The sequence below is a fragment of the Entelurus aequoreus genome, linkage group LG27 (genome assembly GCF_033978785.1).
Source record: "Entelurus aequoreus isolate RoL-2023_Sb linkage group LG27, RoL_Eaeq_v1.1, whole genome shotgun sequence".
In the NCBI taxonomy this organism is placed as follows: domain Eukaryota; kingdom Metazoa; phylum Chordata; class Actinopteri; order Syngnathiformes; family Syngnathidae; genus Entelurus; species Entelurus aequoreus.
The window spans coordinates 21328826-21352893 of NC_084757.1; the positions used below are offsets into that span (position 1 = coordinate 21328826).

The 24068-nt window shown below is 37.3% G+C and overlaps 1 protein-coding gene across 2 annotated transcripts in view; it reads right to left on the reverse strand.

Annotated features, from left to right (window-relative positions):
* Positions 1 to 24068, reverse strand: part of celf5a (cugbp, Elav-like family member 5a) — a 685925-nt gene that overhangs the window by 306227 nt on the left and 355630 nt on the right. For both annotated transcript variants that reach the window (XM_062038984.1, XM_062038983.1), the window contains exon 3: positions 1740 to 1788. In XM_062038984.1, the coding sequence (XP_061894968.1) occupies positions 1740 to 1788 (49 nt within the window). The remainder of the gene's footprint in view (positions 1 to 1739; positions 1789 to 24068) is intronic.

Here is a 24068-nt window from a genome sequence, read left to right on the forward strand (position 1 = left end):
CCAGCACTATTTTCATGAAAAAAAAACAACATGAAAAAATAAAACCTGAACTTAAACCTGAAATAAAATGACATCACATAATTTGGGGTGATTTAAAAAATATTTTAGGGAGCCTTTAGCTCACCCTGAAAAGGCTAATGACACCACCGGTTCGAACGCTTAATAAAAAAAATAAAAATACATTATGGATGAAACTGAGACATAAACATGTAAAAACTAAGATATAAACATTCAAACTTTAATAGGGTTTTTACAAGTTTAAAACAAAACTAATAAACGACATTTGTAAAGTTACAAAGGACTTAAAGTTACTTTTATTTGAAGATGACACGACTGCTTTCTGTTTAGGAGAGAACACACAGAAACTAATACAAATAATAACAGAGGAAATGAACAAATTAAAAAGATGGTTTGACAAAAACAGACTATATTTTGAACCTCAGTAAAACTAAAATAATACTATTTGGTAACAGTAGAAGAGAAAGTCAAACACAAATACAGATAGACGGAGTAGACATTGAAAGGGTAAAATAAACTAGATTTTTGGGTGTAAAAATAGATGGTAAAATTCAATGGAAATCTCATATAAAAAATATACAACATAAGGTGGCAAGAAACATTTCAATAATGAACAAAGCAAAATATGTCCTGGACCAAAAATCACCTCATATTCTCTACTGCTCACTAGTGTTACCATATCTGAGTTATTGTGTAGCAATATGGGGTAACAACTACAAATGTGCACTTCATTCATTAACCGTGTTACAAAAAAGATCAGTTAGAATAATACATAATGTTGGATATAGAGAACATTCAAACCCTTTATTTATTGAGTCAAAAATATTGAAGTTCAATGATTTGGTAAAATTGCAAACAGCTAAAATGATGTACAAAGCAAACTATAACCTGCTACCTGAGAATGTACAACAATTCTTCTCAACTAATGAGGAGAAATAAAACTAACTTTGTATGCTCGTACAACACTAAAAACCTTTAGCATATCAGTATGTGTAATTAAACTATGGAATGGACTAAGTAAAGAAGTTAAACAATGTACTGATATGATCCAGTTTAAGGGGTTGTTCAAATTAAAAGTGCTTACAAAGCACAAAGAAGAAGAATCATGAGAATTACCTTCAACCTTATTGAAAATGGGATATTCTTCATCTCAGTATGTTAATGACTGACTTAATTATCTATTACAAGAACTGCTGTATTAATCATTCACTGATGTAATTGTGTTACAAAAAGACGTAAATGAACGTATGTATTTGTAAACACTCTGAAGTGGGAAAGGGGTAGGATTAAATAAGCTTCGCTTCTTCTTACTCCTTTTCGGACATGATGTAAAGAGAAATTATATGACATTGTGTGACGTATTATAATGTAAGTGTGGTCATGCTCAAAATAAACTAAAACAAGAAAGAAAGAAAGAAAGAAGAAACTCGTTTCAACCACAATAAGTCAAACATTTGTTTTTAGTGCATGTAAACAGATAACTTAGTGGGTGTATGTTTTGGTGTGGTGGGGAGCCTTCAGGAGTCCAATAATGATCATTAAAAAGTATAACAAGCTGGTGTAAGGGACTTGTATTGCATATCCAAACAAACAAACAAAAACAACGTGGAAATCAAGTGTCTTGGTGCTTATTTGTAAGTGTGGGAGACCAACGAACACCCACGCAAAACTACCAAATACCACATACCAAGGAAAACAGAAGGTAAAAAGAAGGAGCTTACCTCCACGGCTTTCACTGTCAGCCGGTTTCACCTGGATGGGGCGTGTCATCTGTAGAGGAGAAGACAAGAAAGAGAAGGTTGGCATCGTGCAAATCCTCGATTTCATATGCAGTAAAACAATGCCATCAAAACAGTGCCAAAAACCTTGCGCGTAAAGGCCTCGTTTTGCTGTTGTGTGGACCCTGTGTGCGCTTGCAATGTGGGAGACCGCAGGCGTTCGAATTGAATTGACCAATCAGAAGGGAAGTTGCTTGGCCTTCTATTCAATACCTGCACCCAAGGGCCAAACAAGTGGAACGTCAAACTCCTTTTAGATCTGGGGCCACATGGAGAAAAATCTAGTCCCAAGTGGGCCGGACTGGTAAAATCACGGCACGATAACTTAAAAATAAAGACAACTTCAGATTGTTTTCTTTGTTTAAATATAGAACAAGCACATTCTGAAATTGTACAAATCATAATGTTTTTTTTTTTTCCCCACCTTCTACCATCCTAGTCACGTCCGTTGTGTCCTTGGGCAAGACACTTCACCCTTGCTCCTGATGGGTGCTGGTAGCGCCTTGCATGGCAGCTCCCTCCATCAGTGTGTGAATGGGTGAATGTGGAAATACTGTCAAAGCGCTTTGAGTACCTTGAAGGTAGAAAAGCGCTATACAAGTATAACCCATTTACCATTTATCATTTTTGGTTTTTTTTTACAATTACCTGTTGCGGTTAATAGTATACATACTTTATTTGTCGTTATTTATATTTTCTGAATAAATTATATGATAATGTTCATCAGTCAACTCATTGGTGTTAATTTTCAATCTATCAAGATTAAAAAATGATATCAAAAAATCGAATTACAGTATGTTATTTATGTAGTTTTATATTTTTTCTCGACTGATGTACTAACATGTGGTTTATTTTGTACATATGTAGCATCATCTACAAAAATACAAAGAATTGCTATTGCGACATCCAGTGGACAAATTCAGAACAGTTGTTTCTTTCATTCAGAAATTTCAGGTTCATTTTTATACTTAGCAAATTTACCCCGCGGGCCGTATAAAACCTGTTGGCGGGTCTGAGTCGGCCCTCGGGCCGTACGTTTGATACTCCTGGCGTAGAGAAAGACGCAAAAAAGCAAACGCCATGCGAGGGTAAAGAATGACCGCTTAAGTATAAAATGACTTTGCAGGCGTTCGATATGAGTTTACGCATTTATTGAATCAAAAATACTGAAATTCCATGACATAGTGAATTTGCAAACAGCAAAAATTATACATAAAGCAAATTATAACCTGCTACCCAAGAATTTACAACAATTCTTCTCAAAAAAAGAGGAGAAATATAATCTTAGAGAAAAATGTAATTTAAAACATTTGTACGCGCGTACAACACTTAAGACCTTCAGTATATCAGTATGTGGAATTAAATTATGGAATGGATTAAGCAAAGCAATCAAACAATGTACTAATATGATCCACTTTAAGAAACTCTTCAAACTTAGTGTTTACAAAGTACAAAGAAGAAGAACCATGATAAACAGGCTGGATTTATTCCATCCATTCATTCTTTCATTCTCAAAATAATCTTACTTATCTCATTATATGTAATATGACTTACTTCACCAATTATTATTTATCTATTTATCTTTATTGTGATTACTTATGGAGTATATTGTGAATAAATTGAGAACAGGAAGTGAACAAAAGTTTTAGCAACTGTTATGTAAAAGAAAAGGGGTAGGATTAAATAAGCTCTGCTTCTTCCTGCTCCTTTTCGAACATGTTGAAAAGAGAAACTGGAAATTGTGGTGTATCATGTTGTATGCTTGCATGTTCGAAATAAACTCAAACTCAACTCAACGCGCACGCGCAGAGAGTTCACAGCGTTAAAAAACACACTCTGCACGTTAACTTACGGGCAAGAATTTTGGCTCTGTTTTCATGCCAAATAAAACAGATCAAGGTATCATTTACACTATTTGTTGTCCACTAAAGGTGCTTGGAGATGCTGCAAGGCTATGGCAGCCTTAATAAAGGTGAATCAGGACAAGTGAGAAAGAGAGAGATCAATCCCAGGCCTATCGATCGGGGGCCCTTGGGCCGTGGAGAGTGTCTGTCTGGGAAGGATTGTGTGGTGAGGAAGAGGCTCACTCTAATCCACTGGACCCTGATAAGAATGGCATCGCCTGGATTAGATGCCTCAGTCATCACCGTCTTTGTGTCTCACTCCCTCACACTTGCAGCTCGCTCATATTCCAACACTGAGAAACAGACGTGTTTTGACCAAAAGTTTGAAGCCTTCTCGTCACATTCGTAGTGTGCATTAGCCCAACTTCTCGGATTATTCAAACTACCATTTTGTCGGACTGAAAAAGACTGAACGTCTAAAGCAGGGGTCGCCAACCCAGAACGTTGAAAGAGCCATATTGGACCAAAATGACAAAAAACAAATCTGTCTGGAGCCGCAAAAAATTAAAAGCCATATATTTTAAACTTTAGACTTCCTTTTTATTGTCATTCAAATTTGAACTTTACAGCACAGATAAGAACAACATTTTGTTACATAAGCTCATGGTAGTGCAGGATAAAAAAGCAATAAGGTGCATATATAAATAAATAAATAATAATATACATATATATATATATATAAATAATATATAAATATATATATATAAATTAAATTAATATATATAAATATAAATAAATAAATAGATTACTGTACAGATAAATATATTGCACTTTTTCACATGCGTCCACGTTTATATATAAGTCTTATAATGAAGGCAACACATGATGTAAGTGTCTATATCAGCTATAACAGCCTACTATCAAAATGACTATGTGTCGCAGGCTGAAACAAATCTTTGTTGACAGAAATCTTGAAATTAAATATTTATTCTACACATTTTTACAACATTAGAAACCATTAGTAAATCAGAGGCTACTCAGAAGGTGAGATAACTTCTGGAAATTACTAGCTTTCAATGGCCAAAGGTATAGATGTGTGTGTCTGAGTTATAGGAAACTGTCCTCTTTTAATCAGTGTATTACAATATTTGGCAAGCTAGGTAACGTTTGCTGTGGTCTGGAACAACATGGCACACAAACAACTATCAGAAATGCAGCCAATATTACATACATGTAGTGTGTCATGAGACATGCAAAACTAAATTATATACAAAGAGGATCAAAGTAAAGGCAATTAAATGAGCTGAAATATACACTACCGTTCAAAAGTTTGGGGTCACACAAACAATTTTGTGGAATAGCCTTCATTTCTAAGAACAAGAATAGACTGTCGAGTTTCAGATGAAAGTTCTCTTTTTCTGGCCATTTTGAGCGTTTAATTGACCCCACAAATGTGATGCTCCAGAAACTCAATCTGCTCAAAGGAAGGTCCGTTTTGTAGCTTCTGTAACGAGCTAAACTATTTTCAGATGTGTGAACATGATTGCACAAGGGTTTTCTAATCATCAATTAGCCTTCTGAGCCAATGAGCAAACACATTGTACCATTAGAACACTGGAGTGATAGTTGCTGGAAATGGGCCTCTATACACCTATGTAGATATTGCACCAAAAACCAGACATTTGCAGCTAGAATAGTCATTTACCACATTAGCAATGTATAGAGTGTATTTCTTTAAAGTTAAGACTAGTTTAAAGTTATCTTCATTGAAAAGTACAGTGCTTTTCATTCAAAAATAAGGACATTTCAATGTGACCCCAAACTTTTGAACTGTAGTGTACCTACAAATGAGGCATATTGATGCAATATGTACCTAAATAGCCTGATTAGCACTCCAACAAGTCAATAACATCAACAAAGCGCATTTCTGTGCATTCACGCACAGCATGAAACTTTTGGTGGACAAAATGAGACAAAGAAGTAGTGGAAGATTTTACATGTAAACAAACTGTTGCGTCTCAGTCCACACTATGGTGAGTTCAAGAACCGCCAAAATTAGTAGGACAAAACGATGTTCACCAAATACTCATATCAAACATATTAAACATTGGGCTTTCTAACAATTGGGAAGGTTTGTGTCATGTTTGTCCTCAAAGAAAAAACATACTAAAACAAAAACATTATTTTGCCTCCATCTTTTTCCATTTTCAATCCTTTTTTAAAAATGCTCAGTAAGCCACTAGGGCGGCGCTAAAAATCTGCATGCAGCTCGAGAGCCACGGGTTGCTGACCCCCGGTCCACAGCAAATGTGTTCAACTGGTCTGGCTGTGAGATCTGCAGTACCAACACTCCTTAGCAGAAACACAAATTGTGTACATTTTTCAACTCAAATTTGTCAAATATCTACAATTCAATTAAATACTTGAGGTAGTATAGTGCAAAAATAACTAAAGGCACGATCTACTAAGATCCAAATAACACGTGCTAAATAAATCATTTGAATCGATCACCCCTGCTTGGTGTGTGTGTGCAGCATGCTTAGCCATTCCTTTTCCTCCAGTTTGAATACTTGGAATAAACTTAGTGGTGAGGATTAGTAACTTAGAAGCGTCTTCACACTGTGGATAGGAAATGCGTTCATTAGCAAGATACTCATCCTCCTGTAATTCATTCAACTCTTGCATGTGTGTAACACGGAATATGGAAATGCAGCAATGTGCGGTGAAATTTGCCGTGCCTGCAGAGCAACTCCGGCCCTATAGACATAACACACATACTTCATGGACCATGGACTGCACATATGCACACATACCCTCACTCCTACCCAGGGGCGCCGCTAGGGATTTTGGGCCCCATGAAAACAATCTTTACAGGGCCCCCTGTATTATAATTTCATCATCAATAGGGGCCTCTCTGCGCCCCCCTCCATCATGGGCCCCTAGAATCTGTCTCCTTTACCCCCCCTTTTCGGCGCCCCTGCTCCTACCCCATGCATTTGCCACTGCTTAACTCCTTAGGTGTGACAAATGGCTGGAGCAGCTTCGTCACCAGATGTCCACCCACCCCTCCTGTTGCAAGTCTTGGGGTTTCTGTGTCGTAACATGTATACGCGCTTATCGTGTCTATTAATTTATTTTTCCTGGCCCCAGACTGAGCCCCTCCCCTAGAGCCTATTTTTTGGGGCGCTGTAAGTGGCAAGCCATCAGCGTTCCTATTCTTTCAACCTGCACAATGTATGTCTGCACGTAAAAGGGTATGTGCTGAAAATGACATTTTGTTGTACTTGTGCAATGACAATAAAGTATCCTTTCTTCCTTGCGTTCTAAATGTAATGCGGGTTCAGTCTTTAGCCATGTTAACACTGGGATCTACTTAAAATCGGCAGCCGATCAGTTAAAAAAAGGCAAATATAGACTCTTTTCGATCCAATTATCAGGATCAGGATCTCACTAATTGCAACCTACCAATTGGTGAAATGTTTTTGTCATTTTGTCTTTGGAAAAATTCATCTAAAAACAAGGTTTTGCATGTAAACAAACGGTATGGGTGGGGGAATCAGAGCTGTGTATAGAGCAGGGGTGTCAAACGTACGGCCCGAGGGCCGGATCAGGCCCACGAACAGGTTTTATCCGGCCCGTGAGATGAGTTTGCTAAATATAAAAATTATCCTGAAATTTTAGAATGAAAGAAACTGCTGTTCTAAATATGTCCACTGGATGTCGCAATAGCAATTCTTTGTATCTTTGTAGTTGATGCTACATACGTACAAAATAAACCACATGTTACTACATCTGTCGAGGAAAATGATCAAACTACATAAATATACTGTAATTTGATTTTGATGTAATTTTTTAAATCTTGATAGATTGAAAATTAACACCAAAGAGTTGACTGATGAACATTATCACATCATTTATTCAGAAAATATAAATAACGACAAATAAAGTATATATACTATTAACCGCAACAGGTAATTGTAAAAAACAACAACAATGTGTACAATTTCAGATTGTGCTTGTTCTATTTTTAAACAAAGAAAACAATCTGAAGTTGTCTTTATGTTTAAGTTATCGTGCCGTGATTTTACCAGTCCGGCCCACTTGGGAGTAGATTTTTCTCCATGTTGCCCCCGATCTAAAATGAGTTTGACACCCCTGGTATAGAGAGAGTATGGCCAACCGGGTTTCGAAGTTGGTAGCAAACATGGCGCCCTGTAGTCACGTGAGGGTCTTTTGACCAATGATTTAGGAGATTCTCTGGCTATACTCTATTTGATTGGTCAAAAGCCCCTCACATGACTACAGGGAGCCATGTTTGCTACCACCTTCGAAACCCAATTGGCCATTCTTTCTGTAAAGAAATCTACAGTGCCTCTTCTGGTTGCAGCCAAGTTGTGCACCACTTTTTGCTTCGATTACCCCACCTTAACAATGCATAATAAATGCAGTCCACTTAAAATATTTCATCGACTAGATGACCCATCCGTCTTCAAACCGGAGTAACTTCAGATGAGCGTACAGTATATTCCGGGCGTGTGCACACCACATTACGTCTTTTTGGCTCAAAGGGTTCTATCCTCACCCGTCATATAAAACAGCAGCACACAAGTGCTAAGAGCTTTAATTCAACTGACTGGAGGCTTAACTGAGCAAATGAGGCGGCTCAATGAAAGCATATGGAATTATAGATTTTTTTCCCCAAGCCCTGCAAGCAGCAGCAAAGAGACTTTTTAGCTCCAAAACTTCCAGTTCGACGAAGACTGCTAACTCATTTGGAGATGTACATGTGAGTCATCAAAGAGGTTCAAAATTAATCATTCTGCATTAACGTCAACACGGTCATGACTCATTATAAAAGTCTAATTTTATCTTTTACATTATGACCCCTTTTTTATCAATTCACGTTTCATTCCATGCATGCAATGTTATCTTCAGTCACCTCTTCACAGTCAGTAGAAAGACTACGTACTGTAATAAAAATGTAACCTCGTTTGCACTAAGCAGCAGTGTGTACTGCAGTGCGGCACCCGACTTGTTGAAGGCCGCTGACTGAATTAAAAGACTTAAAGAAAACCATAAAATTCTGCATTCACTAAATACCGCATTTTGCCAGAATGCTGCATCAACTTAACACCTGGAAGGCAATTATTTGTACATATGGTATTAGGGCTGGGCGATATATCGAATATACTCGATATATTGTGGGTTTGTCTCTGTGCGATGTAGAAAATGACTATTTTGTGAGTATTCAAGTATACACATTACACCACAGGCTTTTCTCACTCTTTCTTGTCTCTCCTTCGCACAGAGAGATAAAACAAGCCCTCTTACATACGTCACATACTTTCACGCATGCAACGTCATACGTCCCCTTGCAGAGCAGAGATGTAGCAGAGAGGTAAGTGGCAGGTGGTGCAAGCGGAGGAGCGGTGCGAGTGGTAATACGAGAGAGATAATGTGCGGATCTGGTAACAAATGGAGGAAGAATTAATTCCCAAGAAAAAACAGCAGGGGGTCCATCATCCGGCGGCGGTTTGGCTTCAAGCGGGAAGATGTTGAACAGACAACCGTAATATGTCAAGTATGCGGCAAAAGCGTTGCTACAAAAAGTAGCAGCACTACTAATTTGTAGCATCATTTGAAAAGTCACCCGCTAGAGTATAAGGAGAGCTTGAAACTCTGCATGTCAACATGTCCGGGCGATGCCACACCCAACAAAATGCCGAAGCAACCGGCACTGACCCAATTGAGCCTGGCGTCTTCCATTTCCAGATCAACACCGTATGAAAAAACTAGTCAACAACAGAAGGAGATAACGTCCGCAGTAACCTACCACATAGCGAAGGACATACACTATTTGATTTCCTATTATGCAGCTAATTTTTATTTGACAGTTTTTGAAATATCTTGTGTGACATCATGCACAAAAGTGCACTTTATTTGTTTTAACCCTTGTGTAATGTTCATATTGTTAATGATATTGTCTGTTAAAATACTGAACAGATGTTTACCTTATCCCAATAAACATCTGTTCAGTATTTTAACATAAAAGTGTTTGATTGTGAGGCATTAAAAGCCACAAAATGCAACGGGCCCATCAGACCCACAAACGCTGGCTGAGTAACAACAATATGAACGTTGCACGGAAAATTTCTCTGCCAGTTTCTGCATCCCACAGGGATTCTTCTTTTGTGTTTCTGCACCTGCGGTTCCCACACAAGGTTGCAACATTATTTGTCAAAACTGTCTGCTCTCATTTTCTCGCACATTTGACCCTCTGATGTTCTGTGTACCTACACTCTGTCCTCCTCCTGTCTAGGCCTGCTGTGTATGTGTGTGTGTGTGTGTGTGTGTGTGTGGGTTTGTGTGTGTGTGTGTGTGTGTGTGTGTGTGTGTGTGTGTGTGTGTGTGTGTGTGTGTGTGTGTGTGTGTGCGTGTGGTACACAGAACATCAATTTCCACACTTCTATTACCCCCAAGTCCAGTGGACCCGGACATCTTATATGTAATAGAAATGTGTAGGTGGGGTGTATGGTTGGTGGTCATTAAATATGTATTCTGATACATGTTCTTCACAGATAATGAGCCAAAGTAAGTGAGTCACAGTTTGAAAAATGTATTAATTGTATCATTTTTCTTTTAATAAAAAATGAAAACGGGTCCCACAGACCCAAACACCACACAAGGTTGTAGTGGCATTCTGTACAAAAAGTGCACTTTAATTTAGTGTTGTTTTGATATGTCATCTTTGTGACATCATGCACAAAAGTGCACTCATAGCTTGTTTTAAAATGTCTCTGACAATCTTGCACTTTCTGTTTTGAAATGACATGAATGTTTGTGACACTGCTTAATAACCGTTTAATAAATACAGTTTTGGTAAATTGACTTAGTTGTGATTTCCCTCTCTGCATGAAAGTTAAAAATGAGCATATATTAATGCAGTATGAACAAGAATGTTTTAATGTAGACACATAGAATCATCATACTGCTGTGATTATATGCATCAAGTGTTAATTCAACGCTAAGGCAAAATATCGAGATATATATCGTGTATCGGGACATGGCCTAAAAATATTGAGATATTAATAAAAGGCCATATCACCCAGCCCTATATGGTATGCAATATGTGTATTCGGGATCTGATATATTAATATAATGATATCAGATGAAAAAAAAATAGACTTAGACTTCCTTTTATTGTCATTCAAATTTGAATTTTATAATACAGATAAGAACAAAACTGTGTTGCATTAGCTTGTTGTAGTGCGGGATAAAAGAGCAATAAGGTGCAGATATAAATAAATACATTACTGTACAGATAAATACATTGCACTTTTGCATATGCATCCACGTTTATGGATGTATGTTATATTGTCTTTATATTCCAGCGAGTTAATCCGTTTTGGGGGGGAATTGAGGGGATTATTATGATGCGTTCAAGAGTCTTATTGCCTGAGGGAAGAAGCTGTTACAGCTGTTATACATCTATATTGAACAATATCGGCTTTCATTTTAAATCTCTGATATAATCACAAATGCAAGCGGTACTGCAGCAGGTTTACTTGTGCAAAGCTGCACAGCCAGTTTGCATCGAAATGCCCTCCAATAATCACCCAATGTTTTAAAATAAAAGATAAAGATGGTAGGCTATAGGCTACTAGGACCTAACAAGTATTTGGCCACCTGCCTTGACTCACATATGAACTGGAAGTGCCATCCCATGGAATTGTCCAACATGTTTTGGTATCCTGGAGCATTCAAAGTTCCTTTCACTGGAACTAAAGGGCCAAGCCCAACTCCTGAAAAAACAACCCCACACCATAATTCCTCCTCCACCAAATTTCATACTCGGCACAATGCAGTCCGAAATGTAGCGTTCTCCTGGCAACCTCCAAATCCAGACTGGTCCATCAGATTGCCAGATGGAAAAGCGTGATTCATCACTCCAGAGAAGGCGTCTCCACTGCTCTAGAGTCCAGTGGCAACCTGCTTTACATCACTGCATCCCACGCTTTGCATTGGACTTGGTGATGTATGGCTTAGATGCAGCTGCTCGGCCATGGAAACCCATTCCATGAAGCTCTCTGCGTACTGTACGTGGGCTAATTGGAAGGTCACATGAAGTTTGGAGCTCTGTAGCAACTGACTGTGCAGAAAATATTTGCACTATACACTTCAGCGTCCGCTGACCTCTCTCTGTCAGTTTACGTGGCCTACCACTTGGTGGCTGAGTTGCTGTTGTTCCCAAACTCTTCACTTTTCTTATAATAAAGTTGACTTTGGAATATTTAGGAGCGAGGAAATTTCACGACTGGATTTGTTGCACAGGTGGCATCCTATGACAGTTCCACGCTGGAAATCACTGAGAGCGGCCCATTCTTTCACAAATGTTTATAGAAACAGTCTCCGTGCCTAAGTGCTTGATTTAATACACCGGCCCAAGTGATTAGGACAGCTGATTCTCATCATTTGGATGGGTGGCCAAATACTTTTAGCAATATAGTGTACGTAAAAAGTATACTTAATTGAACAATATTACAGTCTAAAACACACTATTTGTCAATATTAACAAGTATCAAATAAATATAGTTGCATATTACCTACAGGCAAAAAGTATCCAAGGCAGAAACTATGGAAGTATTATTGTAGCAAAATTATTCGCAAACGTGTAATCAGAAACATAAATTACAAAGCACGCACATTAGATTACACGCGCACAGACTAAGATACACGTTTGCGAATCATTTTGCTACATTATAACTTCCATAAGAAGTGTATTAGCATGGATCCAGTAACAAAAGTGGCTGCATCATATTGCATCGTGAGTTCAACTTCATAAACTATTGTGGCCACTCGATGTCACCAACAACAAAACCACTCCACTTCAATTTAAAGACAGCATAAGTAGATTCCATGTATTCCTATTTATTAAATAGGTTTGTATTCTTCATTCCTACCCTTGTTTTCTGTATGAGTAATTTCTAACTTTCCACAAAAGATTGATGATTGAAGATGATTCCTACAAATATTGTATTGGATTAATATCGACCTTGGCCAATACTCAAAGACACCAATATCGGTATTGCATCGAAAGTGAAAACGTTTTATCGGGAGACCCCTTATATTGACTTCTGGTGGTCAGCTCCTCTACTCACACCGGTGAACATCCAAGGATCAGATATGGAAATAGGGGACTCATTTAAATACCTGGGTGTTTACCTCAACAATAAACTAGACTGGGCTCACAATTTAAACGCTGTGTACAAGAAGGGTCAAAGTCTCCTACACCTCTTGAGGAGACTAACGTCCTTTGGGGTGTGCGGGTGACTGCTACGCATTTTTGATGACACTGTGGTGGCTTCTGCGGTGCTCTCAGACATTGTTTGCTGGGGTGGGGGCAGCACGGTCAGAGACAAGAACAGACTTGATAAACAAATTAAGGCCCCTTCTACACTAAGCCGGCTAAGGTTATCCAGGGTAAATCCCACCTAACCTTATCCTTGTCCACACACAATGCCATCGTTTAAGACCCCCTCCGTCTGCCGGCGCAAATACGTGCGTCATAGTCATCTCTGACCTGGAGGTGTATCCTTACCCTGTGTTTCAATGTACACTATTGCCACATTTCTTTTAACAGTAAACCTTGCTTGCCTCACCATCACCAGCTGTTAGACTATTGTAGTGAATCACACCTGAGCCATCATACATGAATCATATCTTTAATGGACGTGTGAAAGTAAACAATGTGATAAAGAACATTTCACAACAAATCAATCTAGGGATCTAGATATCTGTTCAGGACACAGTGCTTCTAGGCTGAAATTGGCGGTCGTACTTGACGGCCGCAACCACTTCATGGCTTCACAATAGTTAGGGAGTACACAACTAGACGAGTAATCGATCGACATACACTACCGTTCAAAAGTTTGGGGTCACATTGAAATATCCTTATTTTTGAATGAAAAGCACTGTACTTTTCAATGAAGATAACTTTAAACTAGTCTTAACTTTAAAGAAATACACTCTATACAATTGCTAATGTGGTAAATGACTATTCTAGCTGCAAATGTCTGGTTTTTGGTGCAATATCTACATAGGTGTATAGAGGCCCATTTCCAGCAACTATCACTCCAATGTTCTAATGGTACAATGTGTTTGCTCATTGGCTCAGAAGGCTAATTGATGACTAGAAAACCCTTGTGCAATCATGTTCACACATCTGAAAACAGTTTAGCTCGTTAGAGAAGCTACAAAACGGACCTTCCTTTGAGCAGATTGAGTTTCTGGAGCATCACATTTGTGGGTTCAAATAAACGCTCAAAATGGCCAGAAAAAGAGAACTTTCATCTGAAACTCGACAGTCTATTCTTGTTCTAAGAAATGAAAGCTATTCCACAAAATTGTTTGTGTGACCCCAAACTTTTGAACGGTAGTGTACATCGCGGACAATAAGTGATAGTCTGCTTTGCCAGTCCAAATGCATTCGCTGTTTTCCCTCGTCCACGGGAGCCCACATTCTCGATGGCTCCCCTTCGACAAATAGTTTTTCGCTAAGTAGAATCACAGCTGACCTGGACATTCGAAAGTTCTCTTGCCACTCCTCTGACACAACACACTCGTTGACAAACATATCCCACCAGGCTGCCGTTCTTCAAGGACTTATCCAAAATCGTTGCTCGACATTGCTATGTTGCCGTCTGAGATGTGCTGTATCCCAAATAGCTGCAATCGCGCGTTTCCTTCTTTTAAGGTAGTGTTTTTAAACCACTGTACCGTACAGATACCGTGAGATACAGTCTGGTGTGCCTTGGGAGATTATCTAATTTCACCTATTTGGGTTAAAAACGTTCTTAGCAAACCAGTAATTATAGTCTGCAAATGATGTGTTGTTGTTGAGTGTCGTGCTGTCTAGAGCTTGACAGAGTAACCGTGTAAAACTCTTCCATATCAGTAGGTGGCAGCAGGTAGCTAATTGCTTTGTAGATGTCGGAAACAGCGGGAGGCAGCATGAAGGTAAAAAGGTATCTAATGCTTAAACCAAAAATGAACAAAAGGTGAGTGCCCCTAAGAAAAGGCATTGAAGCTTAGGGAAGGCTATGCAGAACTAAACTAAAACGAAACTGGCTACTAAGTAAACAAAAACAGAATGCTGGACGACAGCAAAGACTTACCGTGGCGCAAAGACGGCGTCCACAATGTACATCCGTACATGACATGACAATCAACAATGTCCCCACAAAGAAGGATAAAAACAACTGAAATATTCTTGATTGCTAAAACAAAGTAGATGCGGGAAATACCGCTCAAAGGAAGAGATGAAACTGCTACAGGAAAATACCAAAAAAAGAGAAAATGCCACCAAAATAGGAGCGCAAGACAATAACTAAAACACTACACACAGGAAAACAGCAAAAACTCAAAATAAGTCACGGCGTGATGTGACAAGAGCTACATTGATGCATGCTTGGTTATGGTTTAAAGTCATATCCAACAATTGCGACGACGACTTTTTACTGTCAACTGAGTTTTGTTTTTTAATGATTTCTGCTGGTGGTGTGCCTCTGGATTTTTTCAACGCAAAAAATGTGCCTTGGCTCAAAAAAGGTTGAAAAACACTGTTTGAAGGTATTAATGTGTGATTTCCACAAGAGTCTGCTATGAAGCTGGCTGTGGCGCTGTCTTTCCGGCGTCACTTCCTGTGTGGGGCGCCGTCTTTCTGGCGCCACTTCCTGTGTGGGCCGCCGTCTTTCTGGCGTCACTTCCTCTCCGAACTCAGTTTGTAAAGGATCGATGAGTCCATACAAAACTAAGAGCCGGAGATTCAAGAAATACACGGCGCACTTACCCGTGTAAAAAAATATCCAAGGAGGGGCACCTCAAACGATGGTTTAGTGTGGCTGAAACGGGGCTTAGACTAAATAATTATTTGTTTAATGAGTTATCCGGCTTAATGTAGACAGGGTCTAAGAGAGCTGACTCTGTCCTAGGTTGCCCACTAGACAGCATTGAGGAGGTGGCTGACAGAAGAATGCTGACCAAGTTGACATCCATAATGTCCAATCCATCTCACCGCACGCACAACACAGTGAAGACCCTGAGTAACTCCTTCAGCATTAGACTGTAGGGATGGGCGATACCACACTTTTAGGACTCGATACGATACCGATACTTTTTCTTGCATTTTTATCGATACCGATACCGATACCAATACCATTAATTTCTTATTGGCAATTTTTGTCAGTCAAAAATATTATTACTATTATTATTTAAGACAAATCACAAGACAAATACAGACCATTTATACCACATGTATTATGGTCAATATACAATAAAAGTAAAATTAAAATAAATAACATAAATATGAAAAATACATTAAATATTATATATAATAATAATTAGATATTAGGGCTTTCCAATTAACTGTCAAATCCGAATCGCAAGAAGCTGCAGTTATTTTTAAAGTTTGTGATATAATTAGCAATTAATGAAATATGAAATAGGCTAATGTTTTCGAAATGTAAGAAATCATGTTACAGAATAAAACCAAAATCACATTCAATCATATATTTCAAGATTTTCTTGGAAAAAAATAAAACTGTAATGCAAAGATGAAGAATCTCCAAATTGTATCTCTTTCTTATCTTGTTTTAAATACTCAAGCAATTTTCAACTAACAGTAAATTCCCCTGTGTGGAAATTATTTGAATTTAGGATAATCACTTAAACAAAAATATTCAGTAAAAAAAATAAATAAACAATGCCTGACACTGGATATGCCTGGCTGCATCGCTGTCGGCTGGCTGTGTGTGTGTTGCACGTTGACGACGCTCATTCGCTGTCTCCTGTCACGTGACTGGGCCAGCTCTATACTCTGCCAGGTACAGGGGTGTCCCAGCACATAGTAAGTTAAGTAAGTCATCAAAAACATCTGAAAGTGATGCTTGCACCCCCAACACGCCGTTTTTTGGTTTGTATCGATACTTTTTTCAGAAAAGTGACGCCAAATGAGTAGCGTGTGAGTATCGATATATCGATACCACAGGATCGATACGCACATCCCTATTAGACTGTTACATCCACAACAGATCCCTTCTACCCACAGCCATAAGACTTTACAACACAGTTAATGCGATTACTGGGATCTTTTTTCTTGGTGTTTTTTAATTTATTTTTATTTTATCTTCAGTTCAGTTCAGTTCAATTTCAGTTTATTTCGAACATGCATACGATACAACGTAATGCATCACATATATACAGTTGTTTCATTACAGCACGTCCGGAAAAGGGGTAGGAAGAAGCTGAGCTTATTTAATCCTACCCCTTTTCATACCATAGCAATTTTATCCCATTCCCTTTTTCTCTGTGACATAACAGTGAACACATAAATAATAAACATATAATATACCATAGTAAGTATATATGAATATTAAATACATAAATTATCTTTGTCTCAATAAAAAATAAAAAATAAATTATCAGTGCGCAATATGCATTATTTATTACTATTTGTTTGTTTTTCATTACGTTTTACTGCTGCTCCTGTATGGAAAAATCTGCACTGCAACAATGTAATTTCCTCATTATGGGATGAATACAAGTCTATCCCAGCCTATCCTATAGCATATACATATTTAAAGGGGTGTTTTTGTAATTATAATAATTTGCTACAAAATATTCAGTGCGGTACAGAGGCGTATCGACGTCCCACACAGTACACATTAAGTAAGGGATAAGAAGTGCGGTGTCTAATCCATAAACCAACACAGTGAAGCTCAATGCTAGAAAGAGTTGTGGCTTGTGAGTCATGACAGTGCCAAGGAGAAGCAAACTGGAACTATTATTGGTGTATTTCAAGCAAAAAGGGACTTCAAATTAAATTTTTTAAAAGATGGTTCAAACTGTTGTACTTATCTGCGTCTTAAAACCTGAGGTATGAAGTGTGCTTATCCTGTACAGTTACACCCTAATTAATGTGGACATGCCAAACTTAATTTAGGGTAGGGTTGTCCCGATACCAATATTTTGGTACCGGTACCTGTACAAAAATGCATTTCGATACCTTTCGATACATTTCTATATAAAAGGGACCACAAAAAATTGCATTATTGGCTTTATTTTAACAAAAAAATATTACGGTACATTAAACATATGTTTCTTATTGCAATTTTGTCCTTAAATAAAATAGTGAACATACGAGACAACTTGTCTTTTATTAGTAAGTAAGCAAACAAAGGCTCCTAATTTAGCTGCTGACATATGCAGTAACATATTGTGTCATTTTCCATTCTATTATTTTGTCAACATTATTAAGGACAAGTGGTAGGAAATTAATTATTAATCTACTTGTTCATTTACGGTTAATATCTGCTTACTTTCTCTTTTAACATGTTCTATCTACACTTCTGTTAAAATTTGATAATCACTTATTCTTCTGTTGTTTGGATACTTTACATTAGTTTTGGATGATACCAGAAATTTGGTTATCGATCCGATACCAAGTAGTTACAGGATCATACAATGGGGGTTCTTTTTAGAGGCGGTATAGTACCGAATATGATTCATTAATATCACCATACTATACTAGTACCGGTATACCGTACAACCCTAATTTATTTTATACGTCTGCTTCTGATTAAGACGGTTCAGTTAATCCTATAGAACATTTATCATCGCATTGATTCGATCAGCATGTTTACTTGTGCCATCCAACTTTTAGGGATTTATGCTATCTATTATAACTGGTAGAAGAAGCGAGCGCATTCCATGTGCCACCTGTACCAACGACATTTCATGGGCCTTTAGGTCTTATAGGCGTGAACATTGTGTGCATCAGTTTGCGGCTTGGGTGTAACACACAGTTCATTTATTTGGGAAAACACTCCAGTTTTGAGGGAGACGGAACCAACTGAACCCATCAGTAATGGCTGTTAAGGACCATCATGCATTGCTCTTGGACACACAAATAGGCCATTAAGCCGGTATGTTGGAGAGCAAACAGTAACTAGCTGCAGTCTCACACACACACACACACACACACACACACACACACACACACACACACACACACACACACACACACACACACACACACACACACACACACACACACACACACACACACACACACACACACACACACACACACACACACATTCTTGTATGTGTTACCTTCTTCAGCCCGCCGTAAAATGCCTACCTCTTTAGGACCACCCTTTCTAGATATATAAAGATTTGTATTTACAACATTAAAAATATGTACATACTATGCAAATATAAAAAAGGTAAGCTTTTAGTTATTTTTTTATTTATTTTTTTGTTGTAATTGGTTTTTAATCTTCATTATTTACTTCAAGTTATTACAGTATATCTTTATATACATATTTATTAAATTTTTTAAATACATTTTGGCCAAAGGGGGAGCATTTAAATTTCTTATACACACTTGTTATTACATATGTTGGCCAGAGGGGGAGCATTTCAAATTTTTACACACACTTGTTATTTCATATGTTGACCAGAGGGGGAGCGCTTTTAAAACCGACACACAGCCAATTTGAAAAATCCCTCCTTTTTGGGACCACCCTCATTTTGATAAATTTCACCACCAGGGGTGCAAATGAGATCTCTATTTTTTGTTTTTTGAAATGTGCTTAAGGCCGATGACAAACGAGTCACGGACCACGGATGGCCCCTGTGCAGCACTTTGGGCAACCCAGCTGTAGAAGCTAACTGTTAATGGCCACTATAGTCTTAGTACCGTAGTGTATTTGTTCATCCTGTGGTCACATATGGGACGTGGTTTGTCTTACGTCAGCACCGGAAGTCGTAAAATCAGCTGTTCACCTGGCGATTTTTTTCGGGGATGAATAGGGAAGTACTTCTTTAGCTTGTTTTATCATATATTGCTGCCTTTGCACCTGTCAATGTTTACTTTTGTATGTATATTAAATCAACCAAAAATTTGGACTTTGGAGCAATGTTCACGGACTCTAGTAATTGGCTCTCTATTAGACGCAATGGTTTTCCGTATTGGGACCATGATTTCGGTCCTAACTAGTTCACTGGTCCTCATATGGAAGGTACTTTTCCTTGTTGATGTGTCAAGAAGGGTAGAAATACAAGAACACACACACTGTATCTCCATGGCTCAGCGTTAGCAGACTTAAGTTAGTTCTCTCCTGTTCTTTCTATGCCAAAAAAAAACATTTTGATCATCTTGGTATTCAAATGATTCGGTTGCATGTGCAAATATTCACTTATTGTCTCTGTTTTAGTACAATTAAACACATGTTGGTGATCCTGTACATTTGCAAAGGGGCCCAACCTATAGGCAAATAAAGTTGTAGCATAGTACATTAATAATAATACTTAGTGATGTTTAACGTCAGGATTTGTGTGGCCCCCAGTAGCCTCCATTACAAAATGATTATGCATACACTCTACTGATATATACTGTATATATTCATGCAAATTATTCTGAATTAAAACAAAGCCACAAGCAATACAAAATTGTAATTCTAATATTTTCAATAACCCCGTTGGTCCCTTCTTAAAAATAGTTTGGTCCATAGACTGGTCCATAGCACACAGAATCCAAATCCAAAATCCAACCTAAACTCTAAACAAAATAAACAATGAACAATTTATGCTGTGGCATTTTCAACATGTGATCACAACAGATAAAATAATGAGACGTTTTAAGGAGAAGGAGGTGGTCTGCATCAACAATCTTTTTGTTGAGCAAAACTGAATAACCACACCGAAACTAAATCAACTACTATCTAGCAAAACGGTGTACTTTCTGTCGTAATCACACCAAAACAAACAAACTATGTGGTATCAACAGCAACCGGATCAGCCAGTGATGCGTTCATGGCCACAAAAACGGTTGGACAACTCCAAGACCACACATGAACTCTAACTCTTAGGTTGTTACAGTGTGATACAGTTCACACACAAACAAATCAATGTCAATAACAGCGTGTTACGTGTGCGCGTTGCCGTTTTGCAGGTTAGCTGACAGCAGTAAAAGCTGTTAAAATAGTTGTAACTGCATGCTAACTCTTATTTTAGCACTGTACACCCACACTTACCAATTTTAAGTGAGCTCACAAACAAAAAGTTGTCCACTGTATCCCATGCTTGTGCTACGGCACACATCTCATTGTGCAAAATGTGAATGTTTTAAGGCGATCTAAATGGGATCTCAGAAAGGGGTACGTGTCTCAAATACTTCCACAGCAGGACCCTCGCCCAGACATTTAACATACAGCTCATGAAAAAGAAGATTTTTGTTTATTTTCATTGGCAGTGGGCTAAATCATGTCACTGTCTACTGTGCGACACTATACGCCCATTCACTCAGAATGGTATTATGACACATTCAAGTTCTACTCAGGAGTCAATACTACTGAGTAAATATTAAACATTAGAATAGAATAGAATAGAAAGTACTTTATTGATCAATGGTGGAAATTCTGCACCACAGTTGGCTCACAATAAACAATAAACACTTACACTACCGTTCAAAAGTTTGGGGTCACGCAAACAATTTTGTGGAATAGCTTTCATTTCTTAGAACAAGAATAGACTGTCGAGTTTCAGATGAAAGTTCTCTTTTTCTGGCCATTTTGAGCGTTTAATTGACCCCACAAATGTGATGCTCCAGAAACTCAATCTGCTCAAAGGAAGGTCAGTTTTGTAGCTTCTGTAACGAGCTAAACTGTTTTCAGATGTGTGAACATGATTGCACAAGGGTTTTCTAATCATCAATTAGCTTTCGGAGCCAATGAGCAAACACATTGTACCATTAGAACACTGGAGTGATAGTTGCTGGAAATGGGCCTCTATACACCTATGTAGATATTGCACCAAAAACCAGACATTTGCAGCTAGAATAGTCATTTACCACATAAGCAATGTATAGAGTGTATTTCTTTAAAGTTAAGACTTGTTTAAAGTTATCTTCATTGAAAAGTACAGTGCTTTTCCTTCAAAAATAAGGACATTTCAATGTGACCCCAAACTTTTGAACGGTAGTGTAGGTATTTTTTACATGTGAATAATATAATTATCATCTATTATACAGCATTATTCACATGTGAATAATATAAATACAGTCTATTATACAGTCAAAAAGGAGCATATGCATAATACAGTATAATATATACGATATAATACATATTATATTATTATTAATAATGATCATTACTGAGTAACGGAAAAATGACCTTTTGTCAGATGCTCTTAATTAGTAATTATGAGCATCTGACGATGGTTAGCTATGTTATTATGATATGATTGATGTGCTCTTCTATAATGTGTTATTAGTAGGGAAATTTAACTAGCCTACATACAAAATAGTTAAGACAACTAATAGTACATAATTTACATAACAAAACTCTGACTTGTAAAGTAGTTAATCGTAAAAAAAGGAAACAAATTGGGTGTATCACGCCAGGCAACGTCAAGATAACCAAAAAAACAACAGTGAAAGTGGCACTGAATGGGGCAGAGGGGCCCCAGAATTCCTAGCAACGGCCCTGTTGGTAGTATCTGCAATTGTGTTAATAAAGGTTGTTTTTACTAGCATTTTTATTAGCACAATATGCTGTTCACCACCAACATTACCCAGACCTGCTCTTTAAGTGTTAAACAACAATATAATTGCTGGAATAAAGTTAATACCAGTTTATACTATAAACAAACCTTTGCACGATACATCAGCAGCAAAAAACCCTAATCCTTCATCTTTAACAATAATGACAACGCCTCGATAACTGCAAATGTAACTACAATTATGTTTTTAAGACCCATTTTTAGAAAAAAAAAATATTTGTCAGAAAAAATCAAAGACATTGACATAACAGCACATACTGTACATAGGATTTGAACCACAACCCTCACTAGCATAACACCCCCTCCCTGTTACCCTACAAAGACGTACACGGCGCTAGTTATTATTTACGACGGCTACATTTATGGAATAATTCCAGCTGAGGGAAGGTTACTCACTTCCTCAAGGTGAAAATGGATACGTTTAGCACTTAATGAATCCGGCCTGGGCTTCTCCCTCATATATCAGCATGTTATTAAGACATTTTAAAATCCCATTATGGTGTTTCTCCTTGAACATGTCATGCTTTTATTGGACTGCCGTGTCTTTAAACCTGACCTTTTTTCCAGCCCTACTTGGGAATTTAACAGGGAATAATGACAATCAGACAAAATATACATGAAAATAAATATATATTTTTTTATGGGTTTAAGTTGAACTTGGTTACATAATAAGAAGTGTTGGGATGATTATGCATACATGCATGCATAACATCACTTATATCATGGTCATGGTTTTCTTTGTTTTGGACATGCTTATTAACAAGTTACTTTAAAGAACATCACATGTTTGCGCTTGCATTAATCTTCCTCTGTGAAAATGAGGAGAATATATAAGAACAAAATGGTCATTTTTTCAATTCCTGTTTATAAATAAGTAGAGAAAGGAATCGAGAATGTATAGCAATAGATAGATAGATATAGTGGCTAATGCAATTATGCAAAAATAAAAATAAATAAATAAAAACTAAGAAAAATTTGAAAAATTGTTTAGAAAAATAAATAATATATGAATACAACAACAACAACAAAAACTAAATTAATAAAATAATTGCAAGAGTAAGAAATGACTTTGGTGCCTTGTATTTGATCAGGAAATGTGCAAATTGAGCAGTTTTTACATGAAACAAACTATTCCCTTACCACACACCACTGATGGAAATTATTGTTTTTAACCGTGTTAAAAGTGGAACAAAATATATAAAGAAATATTATCAGGAGAGTGTGATCTGTAGCTTACCTCAAAAGGGATATTGTGTAAAATGCTGTCAAATGATTCATTCATTTTATCTGATTAATCACATTTTTGAATTTGGATTACTCGTGATTAATCACAGATTATTACTCATTTATAATAATTTAAATGACATTTAAAAAAGTGCCCAATATTTTGTCACAAATTCAAATTTAATTGTCAGAATGTCATACAGGAATATATATATATATATATATATATATATATATATATATATATATATATATATATATATATATATATATATATATATATATATATATATACAAACCCCGTTTCCATATGAGTTGGGAAATTGTGTTAGATGTAAATATAAATGGAATACAATGATTTGCAAATCCTTTTCAACCCATATTCAATTGAATGCACTACAAAGACAAGATATTGGATGTTCAAACTCATAAATTTTATTTATTTTTTGCAAATAATAATTAACTTAGAATTTCATGGCTGCAACACGTGCCAAAGTAGTTGGGAAAGGGCATGTTCACCACTGTGTTACATGGCCTTTTCTTTTAACAACACTCAATAAACGATTGGGAACTGAGGAAACTA